A 12,901-nucleotide genomic window follows, 5' to 3' on the forward strand; every position below is an offset into this window, starting at 1 on the left:
CTGCAACACAACCTTGTCCGGATGGACAGAAAGGAAAGGAGGTTTAGAGGAAAGAGCCTGGAGCTCACTCACTATCCTGGCAGAGGTGATGGCAACCAGGAAAGCAGTCTTCAGAGTAAGAAGGCGAAGAGGACAGTTATGAAGCGGCTCAAAGGGAGCGCACATCAGGTAAGTCAAAACCAGATTCAAGTCCCACTGGGGCATCACAAAAGTAACAGGGGGAAACATATGAGTGGAGTGAAGCCCCTTCAAGAATCTGTTAACAATCGGGGACTTGAATAAAGAAGGCTGATCAGGTAGCCTCAAGAAGGCGGAAAGGGCAGAAAGGTAGCCCTTGATAGTGCCCAGAGCAGAGTCCTGCTGGGCAAGAGAAAGAAGGAAAAGGAGAACCTCAGAAATGGGGGCAGAGAGTGGATCTACAGCCTTTGCTGTGCACCATGCCACAAATCTGTTCCACCTGCAGGCGTATACCGACTTCGTGGAGGGACGCCTGGCTGTCAGAATCACAGTACAAACTTCAGGAGGAAAGTCAAATCGCCTCAACTGTCGCCGCTCAATCTCCAAGCATGGAGGTGGAGACTGGACAGCTTCGGGTTGAGGACCGTCCCCTGCTGCTGCGACAGAGGTCTTCCTGAAGAGGCAGACGAATCGGGGGATCGACTGACATGCTGAGTAGCTTGGGATACCAGTATCTTCGTGCCCAGTCCGGAGCCACGAGGATGACTTGGGCCCGGTCGCGCCTGATCTTCTTCAGCACTCTGGGCAGAAGTGGTATAGGCGGAAAAGCGTACAACAGACCGCAACTCCACTCGCGACGAAAAGCGCCTCCGAGCGAGTGCTGCCTTGGAAATTCCAACGCGCAGAACTGATGACATTGCGCGGTCTCTTCTGTGGCGATTAGTTCTAACCAAGGCTCACCCCACTGCTGAAAGAGGCCTTGCGCCACGTCCGAGTTCAGACGCCATTCGTGATCCATCATGCACCGACGGCTGAGTTCGTCCGCCCTGGCGTTCAGGGAACCTGCCAGGTGTTGAACGACCAGGGTCACGTCCTGATGTTCCAGCCACTGCCGAAGGCGCAGAGCCTCCTGGCATAGGGTCCACGACCCCACACCGCCTTGTTTGTTGCAGTACCACATGGCGGTGGTGTTATTTGTGAACACCTGCACTACACTCCCCCGGACAGAGGGGAGGAATGCCTTCAGTGTAAGCCGGATCGCCCGCAGCTCCAGAAGGTTGATGTGCAGCCGGGGCACCGCCGGAGACCAGAGGCCTCTGATCTCTGCCTCTCCCATGTGGCCCCCCCCAGCCCTGAAGGGATGCGTCCGTCAACTACGTGCTCCGGTTGGGGTAGGGAGAGGGATCTGTCGCTGACCCAATCGCGGTCCGTGAGCCACCACTGTAACTGTCTTGCAGTGCCCTCCGAGATCGAGACATGGTCGGACAAGTTGCCCTGATGCTGGGCCCACTGAAACTTCAGGTCCCACTGCAGATCCCGCATCCGCCACATGGCGTGATGCACCAGAAGGATGCAGGAGGCCATCAGCCCCAGAAGCCGTAGCGTCAACCTGACGAGACTCGGGATAACGGCTGAAAGATCGGAATCAGAGCCTGAATATCATGAACCCGCTGTTCGGGAGGATGAACCCGAAACTGCACAGAGTCTAGACCGCTCCGATGAAGAGGAGCTTCTGAGAGGGACACAGGTGTGACTTCGGCACATTGATGGAGAACCCTAGTAGGTGCAGGAGGTTGGCCGTAGTCTGGAGGTGGCTGACTACTGTGTGGGGAGAGCCCGCCTTCAACAACCAGTCATCGAGGTAGGGGGAAGACTGAAACCCCTAACCTGCGCAGATGAGCTGCGACCACTGCCATCACTTTCGTGAACACCCGTGGGGTGCTGGTAAGGCCGAAGGGGAGCACGGTAATGTGAAAGTGCTCGTGGCCTACCGTGAACCGCAGTTAACGCCGGTGGGCCGGCAGGACGGGGATGTGAAAATAAGCGTCCTGCAAGTCCAACGCTACCATACAGTCTCCCGGTTCCAGGGCAGCTAAGACCTGAGCCAAAGTCAGCATCTTGAACTTCTCCTTCAAAGGAAGCTGTTGACCTTCCATAGGTCCAAGATAGGGCGTAGGCCCCCTTTGCCCTTCTTGGGTACCAGAAAGTAGTGGGAGTAACAACCACACCCTACTTCTGGCCCAGGAACGCGCTTGATGGCCCCCTTGGCCATGAGGGCCGTAACTTCCTCTTGTAGAAGTTTCAAGTGATTTCCCGGCACGCGGTGGCACTGCGGTGGCATGCCTGGAGGGGTCGCCTCGTAGGGGAGGGAGTAGCCCCTTCGGACGATTTGCAACACCTACCTGTCCGATGTGACAGTGCGCCAGTGGAGGTGGTGATGGCGAACCCTGCCCCCCACTGGCGTCACTTGGGCCTGAAAGCTTGGACTAGGAAGAATTTGAGGCGGATGCTGCAGCGGCAGGTGTGGACTGGCCTGGCCGTTGTCCCCGACCGCCGCCACAGCAGTTTCCACGTCCGCCACCGCGCTGGGTGGTAGTCTGCGGCCCATGGCTGGCACGATGTGTGGGGGCGCCCCTTCCTTGGCCACGAAAGGGACTAAGGGCAGCCGTTTGCTGGCGCGGGCCGAGAGGCCCAAGGACTTGGTCGTAGCCTTGGAGTCCTTAAAGCGCTCAAGCGCACGGTCTGTCTTGTCGCCAAAGAGGCCACGGCCATCGAACAGCATGTCCATAAGTGAGTTTTGGACATCAGACGAAAAGTTGGTAGACCTCAACCAGGCATGGCGACGAATCGCCACCGTCGTTGCCATCGCTCTGCCTAGTGAGTCAGTAGTGTCCAGCCCACACTGGATGGAATAACGTGCCGCATCTCGACACTCCACAAGGGCTTGGCCGAGTTTAGCCTGGACCTCCACCGGGCATTCTGGCAGCAGGTCCGCGACCGTATCCCACAGAGAGTGGGTGTAGTGGCCCAAGAGGCATGCAGTGTTGACTGACCGCAATCTTAAACTTAGGGAGGAGAATACTTTCTTCCCGTATTGCTCGTACCTCTTGGATTCCCGGTTGGGGGGGAGCCGACGGGAATGTGGTCTGGGAATTAGAGGCCTGGATGACCAGGCTCTCGGGGGGTGGGGTGGGTAGACAGAAATCAAGAGTCGCCCGTTCCTATCCACAGGCTGACCTGTGGCGGGCTTGGATCAAGTGCCCAGAAGAACGTCTGACAAGGCCTCATTAAACGGCAGCAGAGGCTCGGCCGAGCTTGCCTGCGGTTTAAGAACCTCAGTGAGGAGGTTGGTCCTCACGGCCGCGAAGGGGAGCTCAAGGCCCAAGGCCTAGGCCTCCCTCATCAGCACCACGCTATAGGCAGCCGCCTCCTCCGTAGCCGCGCTAGGAGGGGAGACAAAACCAGTGTCGGGCGAAGTGTCCAGACCACTGGCATCCCCAAGCTCTCCTGTCCAGTCTGCAGAAGACTGACACTCACGTGCCAGAGGGTCCTCAGACCCCCTCTCAATCCCCCTCGTCACCCATCGCCTGGTACTTAGGCTCAAAGGATGGGGCCGGGTCGTGGAAGTAAAAATCTCCAAGCTGCGTCAAATAAGGCGCCGGTCTGATGCCGGACCCGAATCGAGGGCAGGACCAGAGACGGCGTCGTCCTGGGAGACACCCTGGGGGCCGGCGCCGGCGAGGCTAACCGGCGCCGACAGGGATCCGGATCCAGTGGGGCCCTGCGGTGTCGGAACCGAAGTCGCTGGCGGCGCCGGGGCCGAAGCACCCGACGGCGCCGGGGCCGAAGCACCCGGCCCGCGTGGGGACCCAGTCGGGGCTGCTTGGCCTGAAGGCACCGCGGAACTTAGGGAGGAGAATACTTTCTTCCCGTATTGCTCGTACCTCTTGGATTCCCGGTTGGGGGGGAGCCGACGGGAATGTGGTCTGGGAATTAGAGGCCTGGATGACCAGGCTCTCGGGGGGTGGGGTGGGTAGACAGAAATCAAGAGTCGCCCGTTCCTATCCACAGGCTGACCTGTGGCGGGCTTGGATCAAGTGCCCAGAAGAACGTCTGACAAGGCCTCATTAAACGGCAGCAGAGGCTCGGCCGAGCTTGCCTGCGGTTTAAGAACCTCAGTGAGGAGGTTGGTCCTCACGGCCGCGAAGGGGAGCTCAAGGCCCAAGGCCTAGGCCTCCCTCATCAGCACCACGCTATAGGCAGCCGCCTCCTCCGTAGCCGCGCTAGGAGGGGAGACAAAACCAGTGTCGGGCGAAGTGTCCAGACCACTGGCATCCCCAAGCTCTCCTGTCCAGTCTGCAGAAGACTGACACTCACGTGCCAGAGGGTCCTCAGACCCCCTCTCAATCCCCCTCGTCACCCATCGCCTGGTACTTAGGCTCAAAGGATGGGGCCGGGTCGTGGAAGTAAAAATCTCCAAGCTGCGTCAAATAAGGCGCCGGTCTGATGCCGGACCCGAATCGAGGGCAGGACCAGAGACGGCGTCGTCCTGGGAGACACCCTGGGGGCCGGCGCCGGCGAGGTCAACCGGCGCCGACAGGGATCCGGATCCAGTGGGGCCCTGCGGTGTCGGAACCGAAGTCGCTGGCGGCGCCGGGGCCGAAGCACCCGACGGCGCCGGGGCCGAAGCACCCGGCCCGCGTGGGGACCCAGTCGGGGCTGCTTGGCCTGAAGGCACCGCGGAAGCAGACGGGGAAGCGAGCGACCTCATGGCCATGAGGAAGTCATCAATCTCCCCCGGCTTCGCGTTCTGCCCAGGGACCGGCGGGTATGGAGCAGGCCGCGACACCTGTGGCCCTGGCAGAGCCGCGTGGGCACTGTCGCCTGAACCCCCCGGCCGCATCGCGCGAGCGTCGGGGTGAGTCAGAAGAGCGATGTCGCCTCTTCGACTTCTTGTGCCTCTTACCTGAGGACTTCGAGCCGATGACGACTCCCGGAACTGTGGTGACTCCGGTCCCTCGACCTCCTTCCGGACCGGGACCTCGAGCGGCGTGGGCGTACTGCCGAAGCTCGAGACGCTTACGGGACTGCTCCCGTCTAGCTTTAGACGTCGGGGCCCGGCTGTCGGAGCATGACTTGTCGTCGTGGTCAGGACCTAGACAGTGCAGGCACCGGCAATGGGGGTCGGTAATCGACATCATTCGGTTGCAGTCGGCGCAGGGCTTGAACCCGGGCATCCCTACCGGCACCGTCGGAGTCGAGAGACTTTGAAAGTAGATCAAAAAGGATCGTAAAAAGTTAGTCAAAAATTGACTAGGGTGCAAAATTTTCGGGATCTGCACTTGCTGGCGCGGAAAAAAGAAGAACTAACGTCAGCGCGCGGAGGCGGCATCTAAGTACTCCGACGAGGTCATCACGGCGCCAACGACGCGGACGACGGACGCAGACGACGCCTACCGACGCGCATGGGTACGGCTACGCAAAAATTTCCGGATCCAGTCTGACGCCTGGGGATATTCGACGGTAAGGAATATAATACTAACCTGTTTCTTTCAGATATTAAATATAATTGAACAAACAAGTAGGAGTTTAAAAAAAAACATTATGTATTCCAAATAAACATTAGGATGACAAAAGAGAATCCTTAAAGTAGAACATAATTAAACATATTTACCTGTCTAAATTTCCATTCTTGTTCATGTTCAGACTCCCTCTGCCTTAAAGGATCTTTAAAAAGTTCATGGTCAATACGAGAAGTAGGATCGACAATTTCTTGCTGCTGTTGCCGTTTCATGGAATCATTAGACAACTGCACTTTATTGATCCGTAGAGCAGTTCGATTTTCTCTAGCTTTTTGCTTGAAATTAATAATAAAAATAACATTAAATACAAGTTTCTTTTCTAAAGACCAATTCAGATAAATGTTAGTAGTATACTCTGAAATAGTTATCCATACCACATAAGGGGCTCTCTCCTGAGAACTTGCTTTTCTCCAAAGTTTAGCAATCTGCTTCGCTCTCGTAGACCAGTCTTAACAAAAAGGAAAAAAGATATCATCACCAGCGGACAATATTTAAGAATTTCATTAACCCCTTCGCTGCTCATGACGAGCTCAGCTCGTCATGCAGTACACTGGTCGTGTGCTCATGATGAGCTGAGCTCGTCATGAACCATGGAATATAACAATTTCCAGCACAGGAGAGGAATCAGCTTAGCAGTCATGTGGTTAAAGCGCAATGTCATCAACAATGACACTGCAGTTCTATTTAGCATCTTTAACAGAGCCGCACTTTTACCTGTAGTCAGTCCAATGTGGCAGATTAGATTGTGCCGTCCTTTATTTACTTAAAAAATATCAAGGTGAAAACCCACAATGTTAGTCTGAGTCCCTATTGACATTACCCACATCAAAGTGGCCGAACTGCATATTTGACTGAAACCTTTTGGAACAAGCACATGATAGCATGAGTCACCTCTGATGTCACAATGGACAAAAGGAAGTTTCTTACCTGTAATCATAGATCTCTTCCAGGGAAAACGTAATCAAAATGATATGCACTTAATTATCCTGCCCACATGCAGGCTCTCAGAGCATTTTGCAAAAGAGAGAGCGAATGTGTGTGTGTGTCCCTCTCTCTCCTACTGACGTTCATCAGTAGGTAGTTATAGTAAGGACCATAATTTCCATAGGAAATGCTTATTTTGATTTGCTTTTATCTTTGGCATCTTTTCACAAATCTTGACAAACTTTTCCCAAAATAGTGTGCTGGTGATTCTTGTTGAGCAGGGAAAGTTTTACAGGGTGATTCATCAAGCTGGGGACTAGAAAAGGGGAGGGGAGGGGTTCTTGTTTTTCCAATGTTAACTTCAATAGAAATTTTAGACATTACTACAGCACGAACAGCTGGACGGAATAAGACCAAATTTAGCAGAAAGGTAGCTCTTAGTCCAGAAAGAACTTTTTGTTATTTGATGAAAATACGTTCAGTAGTTTTTGACTTATTAAAAGAAATTCAAATTTCAACCTTTCAATCAGGAAGTGTAGTGCTTCAGCCGACTCCCACAAAAAAGTTTAAAAAAACGAAAAAGGGATAGGGTAGGAACAGCCTGACCCCTTAGCTGTGGTCTTTGCAGCGGAAACGAGATGAAGCCGTGAATCCGGGGCAAAAATAAACAAACAAGCGTGGGCTCCGGCGCTTGTTTTGAATTGAGCCCAGGTGGACCAGGTCCTGGAGGCATTTTTATTTTCTAAAAAGGGAGGAGGATGTACGGGGCCCCACTCCTAAGGCTCATTGAGGCCCGGGAACCACCACTTCCCCTGGACTTTATTTTAAGAAAAGGAAGGGGGTGCAAGGGCCCCCTTCACGGGCTCTGTCAGCCCCAGAGGCCACCTCTTCCATGGACCAAACATTGTTGGGGTACCACGTGGACCCCACTTCCATCCTGAGCTCTGGGGACCACTACCACCTCCACTGGCTAAATATCTCAGAATGGGGGGCACTGGACCCCCCCTCCCCCATACGGCCCTAGAGGCCACAACCTCCCTGGGACCAGATATTTTGTGAAAGAATAGGAGAGGGGCCCATAGCCCCCCTCCCAGGCCACATAGGGCCCGGGGTGCCCCACCTCTTGGGTGCAGGTCCTTAAAAGTAAAGGAGGAGTGCCCACACTTCCTCCTCCTGGGGCCATTAATGGTCCTGGGTATCAACCCCAACCCCAACCCCCCAAACCCCCCCCCCCCCCTTCCACCCCGGACCGGCTGCTGCTATGTCTCGGGTGCCCATCCCTGGGATAGCGCTGTTTGCTTTTGCTTGGTGGGAGCTTTAACAACTCCAGCCAAGGAAAAGCAAACACTCCAGTTCCAGGGGGCGGGAGCTGTCAAAGTGCTACCACCTGTTGGAAGTGGAGGTTTTATCTATTTACCTGCCTGCAAACATGTGGTCTTGGAAAGAGATGAAATAATTCCTCCTGCACAGAAGGAGCTGCCTTTCCAGCAACGCCCTCTGAGCAGCAACAATGCCGACTCCTGCAGGAGGAAGGGGGGGCCATGAGGCTCCCCCTCAGTCCCCATTGTGCACACTGGGTTCCGGGTCACCCAGGTAACATGGCCGGGCCCTGGGGATGGGGTCCCTGGGGCCAAAATTGGCCAGGGGAGGGGGAACAGAGCAGCGGTTTCTGTAGATGGAAGGGTATAACCCTACTAAAAAATTTGAAGCACCCATTTGTCTGAGATGGATGCCATCCAGGCAGGTGTGCTTGATCTTGCGTTCGACCGGTTGCCCATGAAGTAGGGAAGGCATATTAAAGGGGTTTGGAGGCTGCATGAGGGGTGGGGGTGGGGTGGGGGGTCAGTGGACTGGGCTGAGTGATGGCCTTAAGGCCAATCCAGTTCCATAATTGAGTACAGTATAACGATGGGGTCGGCAATGCCGAGGGGCATCAACGGCACTAGGAATGGCGCCACTGTAATGGGCTACGGAGAAGGTCGTGATCTGGTGACCAGAGCCAATACAGGAACAGATCATAAGGGCCCGACTGGCACTGAAGGAAAACCCACTGGCGAGAATCCAGTGAGTGTCCCTGCTGAACCCGTGGGGCCCGAAGGTGCTCCAAAGGGATAGCCCACCCAAACATGAAATGCATGACCTCAAATCTCCTTCAGCCTGGTTGGTTTTGCTCCAGCTTTGGGAAATTCTAGGAGGCACGGAGTGGACCCAGACTCAGGCTTCGCAGTTGGCGCCTGGAAGCAGGGCCTAGTTTTGTGGAGTCAGTCCCTCGCCTCATTCACAGTCTTGGACTGGTCCGGCAAAGATGAAGAGCGTTTCAACGTCTTGGACTTTTTGCAGGACTTACCCAACGACGACTTCAAGCGTGACAATGACTGTCGGGAATGGCTCCGGAAGCGGGCCTGGGACCATACTCTCAAACTGGGACCTGGAGAGGTGCGGAGTCCACTGGGAAAGGATGACCAAGTGCTTCACGGAGCGCTCCCAAACTGCCTTACGGTACATTGCTCTGTAGTTGGGACAGGCCTTGGAGATATGGGCTGGCTTCCAGGCACCAGAGGCAAACAAGGTGTGGGTCTGTCACAGACATCCGTCCATGACAGGATCCACAGGGTTTAAACCCCACAGGTTTTTAGGGGTCATCCCTATCGCTGCCTGGGAGCTTAAACTCAAATGAATTTAGACAAAAGGTTGAAAAAAGTCTAAAAAATGGACTGGTGTAGCTCTCTCTGGATCTGCACTGATATGGCGCAGAAAGAAATGAAGTGTAAGCATGCTCAGGTGGTGCCTATATAGGCACAACACACGTCACTTCCGGGGTGGATGGCATAGTCGGGAGCAGATTGATGTCACCTACTGGCGAACAGAGGTACTGCTCACGATTTTCCAGATCCAGTCTGACTCCTAGGGAATCTGCGGCTAGAAGTCTATCAGATATAATGGTTGGGTACAAAGCTGAAATTGCTTCTGTTTCTCGTCCTCTGATAAAGTGAGTCATAAGCCATCAGTAATCAACTCTGAACATTTTTAAGAGGTTTTATAACAAATGACTATTCACCGCAGTACAATTTGTTTTGAAGTTTATGGCCACTTCATAGACACAGCAAACTTCAAGGAGCTACCTTTAGATCAGGAACTCATCTTCCTAAATATACAAACAATGGGCCTGATTTAGAGTTTGGTGGACTGGGTACTATGTCACAAATCAGAATGAGTACTGTGTCTGCTGTCTCTATTAAGGATCAGGTGGACAGTCATCTTTCCATCGGGGGAAACCTTGCCAGAACGGTTTAACAGAGATGGGGCTATCCATGTAAGTTGATCAGAAGGTCTGAACTATTAAAAGCTGATGTACTGTTTTTTTCTTTTTTCGGGTCTGCTGAAAAAAAAAAAATACAAATGATCTCCACACTCGACAGAAAGCTTGCATGGTGGCAGGTTTAGTTGCGTTTTTTGCTTTATACGGACAAACTACTGTTTTGGGTGTTTGAATTTGTAAAAACAAAAATGTTTACAGAGCAGCCGCATGAAACATGGTTGTGACAGAAGCTTCTGTAAAGGCATATAAAACTCAGTCATAAAGATGGAAATTTTAAAATAAGGAGGGTTGAAATCTGCCAGGATGGATACGCTTATTTCCCCAGCCCCCTTGGTGGATAGCAGTGCCAAAGCCTGTATGTCCTGGGATCTAGGAACAGATGCAAAGACTTGAAAAGGTACCTACCCTGCAACCATCTGTTCATAGTGTGTACTGCTGTAGTTTCAGAAGCTGCATAATCCTGCCTCTAAGTTAGGTCTAGTAGTTTGCAAGTTGTTTTTCTTCGAAGGTGTTTCTCAGAGACAAAACCTGCTGTGATTCCACCTTTAGGTCACAAGTCCACAATGCAACAGGATAGAGACTCCAACCCCAGACTGTTTACAGCTCAGTTAGTGAGTAGTGTCAGTAAGTATAATGTTGAAGACGAAGATAGCATGAACTTTGCATTGCAGATCCAAATAAAGTTGAACGGAAAACATCTGTGATCAACACTGGCTTCTGTAACGGAAGGTGGGCGAATGTGAATCTACAGCACCACACTCCAAAAACAGATGGTTACAAGTTAAGTATATTTTCTACATGCAGCATGTGAAACTGTAGATACACATGCTCTGCACAGACTGCAAAGCTGTTTCTTCCCCAAAGTGGTGGCTAGCGAGTAGATGATGCAGCTGTTTAGAAAAACTTACATAATACATTCTCACTGCAGCGCTTAATAAATGTGTGTGCAGTTGGCCAATTGGCAGTTTTACAAATGTCTTCTAAAGGGATGTTTCCCAAAAAGGTAATTGTGTTGACTTTTTTATATGTGGAATATACTTTTGGAAAAACAGATATCGTTTGCTAGACTTTGACATAGCACGTTTGAAAGAATTTGACAATTCACCTACCAATACCAGCTTTAGAGACGGAATGTAAGGCTTAGCAAATACAACAAACAGCTGCTTTGCTTTGTTTGATAGATTTGGATTTGTCAATATACTACATAAGTGCCCTCCTAACATCTAATGCATGCAATGCTTATGGAGAATGCTTCTTGGCCAGAGCTCAGCATATTGTACTACAGAGAACATCCCACCTTGACAAGGCAGTTTTCTGCACAGCCTTTCCTTTCTTTGCTCCAGAGAATCCTACTAAAGAACGGGTTACTTATCTTCAATAACGATGTAGAGACACAGTCTGGCCGCAGAATCCTTAACTCAGAATTTTCTCAGGCTTCAGACTGGATCCGAAGAACTTTCCGCAGCAGCACCTCTGCGCGCCGGGGGCAGCGCCGCACGGCTCCGCCCTGACGCCGTCCAACGACATGACGTCAGTGGAGCCATGTATGCCCCTCCCGGCGTGCTGACGTCAGTTTTCGTTAGAGAAACTTTTCCGTGCCACAACACAGAGCCAACACCAAAGACTGTGAGAATATGATAAACAGTGTGTGAAAATGAAGAAAAATAGAGCTATAAAGGATTGTGCCAGGCACTTTATTTCAAAAGCTAATAAAAGGAAAGAGCAGAGCAATGCTCTTAGAAGCAACCCCACAAAGTGAGGCCAAACCACCTGTGGAGGTAGATTAAGATATGAAAAAAACAGCATGGTAAGCGACAAAGTCTGCAACTATAAAGCATAACCGTGAAGGAGAACAAGTGCAGAACATAGGAGCAAGGACAATTTCACCACAAGACGTCACCAGAAAGAGACTTCAGAACCCCAATAAGAGACTGAGAGAATTAGGCAGAGCCAATAGACTTGAATCAATGAGTTGCAGGGTGGTAAGAGACTCCAAGGCGATGGAGAAGGGGAGAGCGGGGGGGAGGGGAGAAAAACATGAATAGCTCCCAGACCGTACAATCCAGGCACATGGTTGGAGAGGACACATGACATATGAGCATACCGCCAAATCATGAGAATGGGCGGAGTAGAGCAATGAAAACAGAACGAACATTTTGTGTAGGAGTGAAGTAAAAATGTCACCCTGTAGAAAGGTGAAGCCACTCTGAGGGCGGCGAGTATAGAAAACCCAACCTGAAAAGGTCCTCGAACAACAGGGAGGACAGGCGGGCGTTAAGCAATCTGCGGCTAGACTGTGTCTCTACCAGATACATTGTTACAGAGTTAAGTAATTAGTTTATCTGATAGACATCTAGCCGCAGATTCCTTAACTTAGAATAAATACCAAAGCCATACCCATAGAGGAGGCGGGTCTGCGACTGAACCCCATTAAGTTCCAGAGGGAACGTAGAAGTCAACAAGGTGACAAAACACTGTGGGACCGCAAGCCAGCGCAGCCAGACCATGAAGCTCAGAAAGAGTGGAAAACATGGGGAGGCAAAGGCACCACAAGCCATCCAAGAACAGCATGAAAACTCCCGGATGTATACCGGGTGAGAGAAAGAAAATATATACTAGACATGTTGGTGTAAAAGAAACAGGTCAGGACTTTGGAAAGAAGTGGAACTGCACCTAGGGTCTGATGGATCCGCAGGGTGAGAAGTTGGCCTGATATGTGATGTCCACAATTCTAGTGGACACCCTGTATCAGTCCAAACAACCCTTATGGTGATGGTTGTAAAGTCAACCTTATAGACCAGCTATCCTAGTGGTAGCATGGACAAAGCAGTCTTAGGCTAAAACTTCAGAGAGCATGTGAAGCCAGCTGTTTTACCATATGTAACCCCTTTAATATCAAATGAAAGGACACCACACAGGTTATATATAAAATATATATGTATTTATTACTAACACAACCCCTCTGAACTCTTTATGAGGTCAGAGGCACAAGCGCATAACAAGTTACTCAATTGTCATACAATAAGTTGCACAAAATACAGTCAAGACCTAGGAGAGTTGCAAATCATATACTAAAATAGTGGTATAAGTACCACGTCACGAACAAGGCCTAGGGCAT

The 12,901-nt window shown here is 51.6% G+C and overlaps 1 protein-coding gene across 2 annotated transcripts in view; it reads right to left on the reverse strand.

Moving 5' to 3' along the window:
- KMT2C (lysine methyltransferase 2C) overlaps positions 1 to 12,901 on the reverse strand; it is a 1,555,522-nt gene that overhangs the window by 721,944 nt on the left and 820,677 nt on the right. For both annotated transcript variants that reach the window (XM_086941472.1, XM_086941471.1), the window contains 2 exons: positions 5,915 to 5,988; positions 5,633 to 5,815 (listed from right to left, as the gene is read on the reverse strand). In XM_086941472.1, the coding sequence (XP_086797598.1) occupies positions 5,633 to 5,815; positions 5,915 to 5,988 (257 nt within the window). The remainder of the gene's footprint in view (positions 1 to 5,632; positions 5,816 to 5,914; positions 5,989 to 12,901) is intronic.

This window comes from Lissotriton vulgaris, chromosome 10 (genome assembly GCF_964263255.1).
Source record: "Lissotriton vulgaris chromosome 10, aLisVul1.2, whole genome shotgun sequence".
In the NCBI taxonomy this organism is placed as follows: Eukaryota; Metazoa; Chordata; class Amphibia; order Caudata; family Salamandridae; genus Lissotriton; species Lissotriton vulgaris.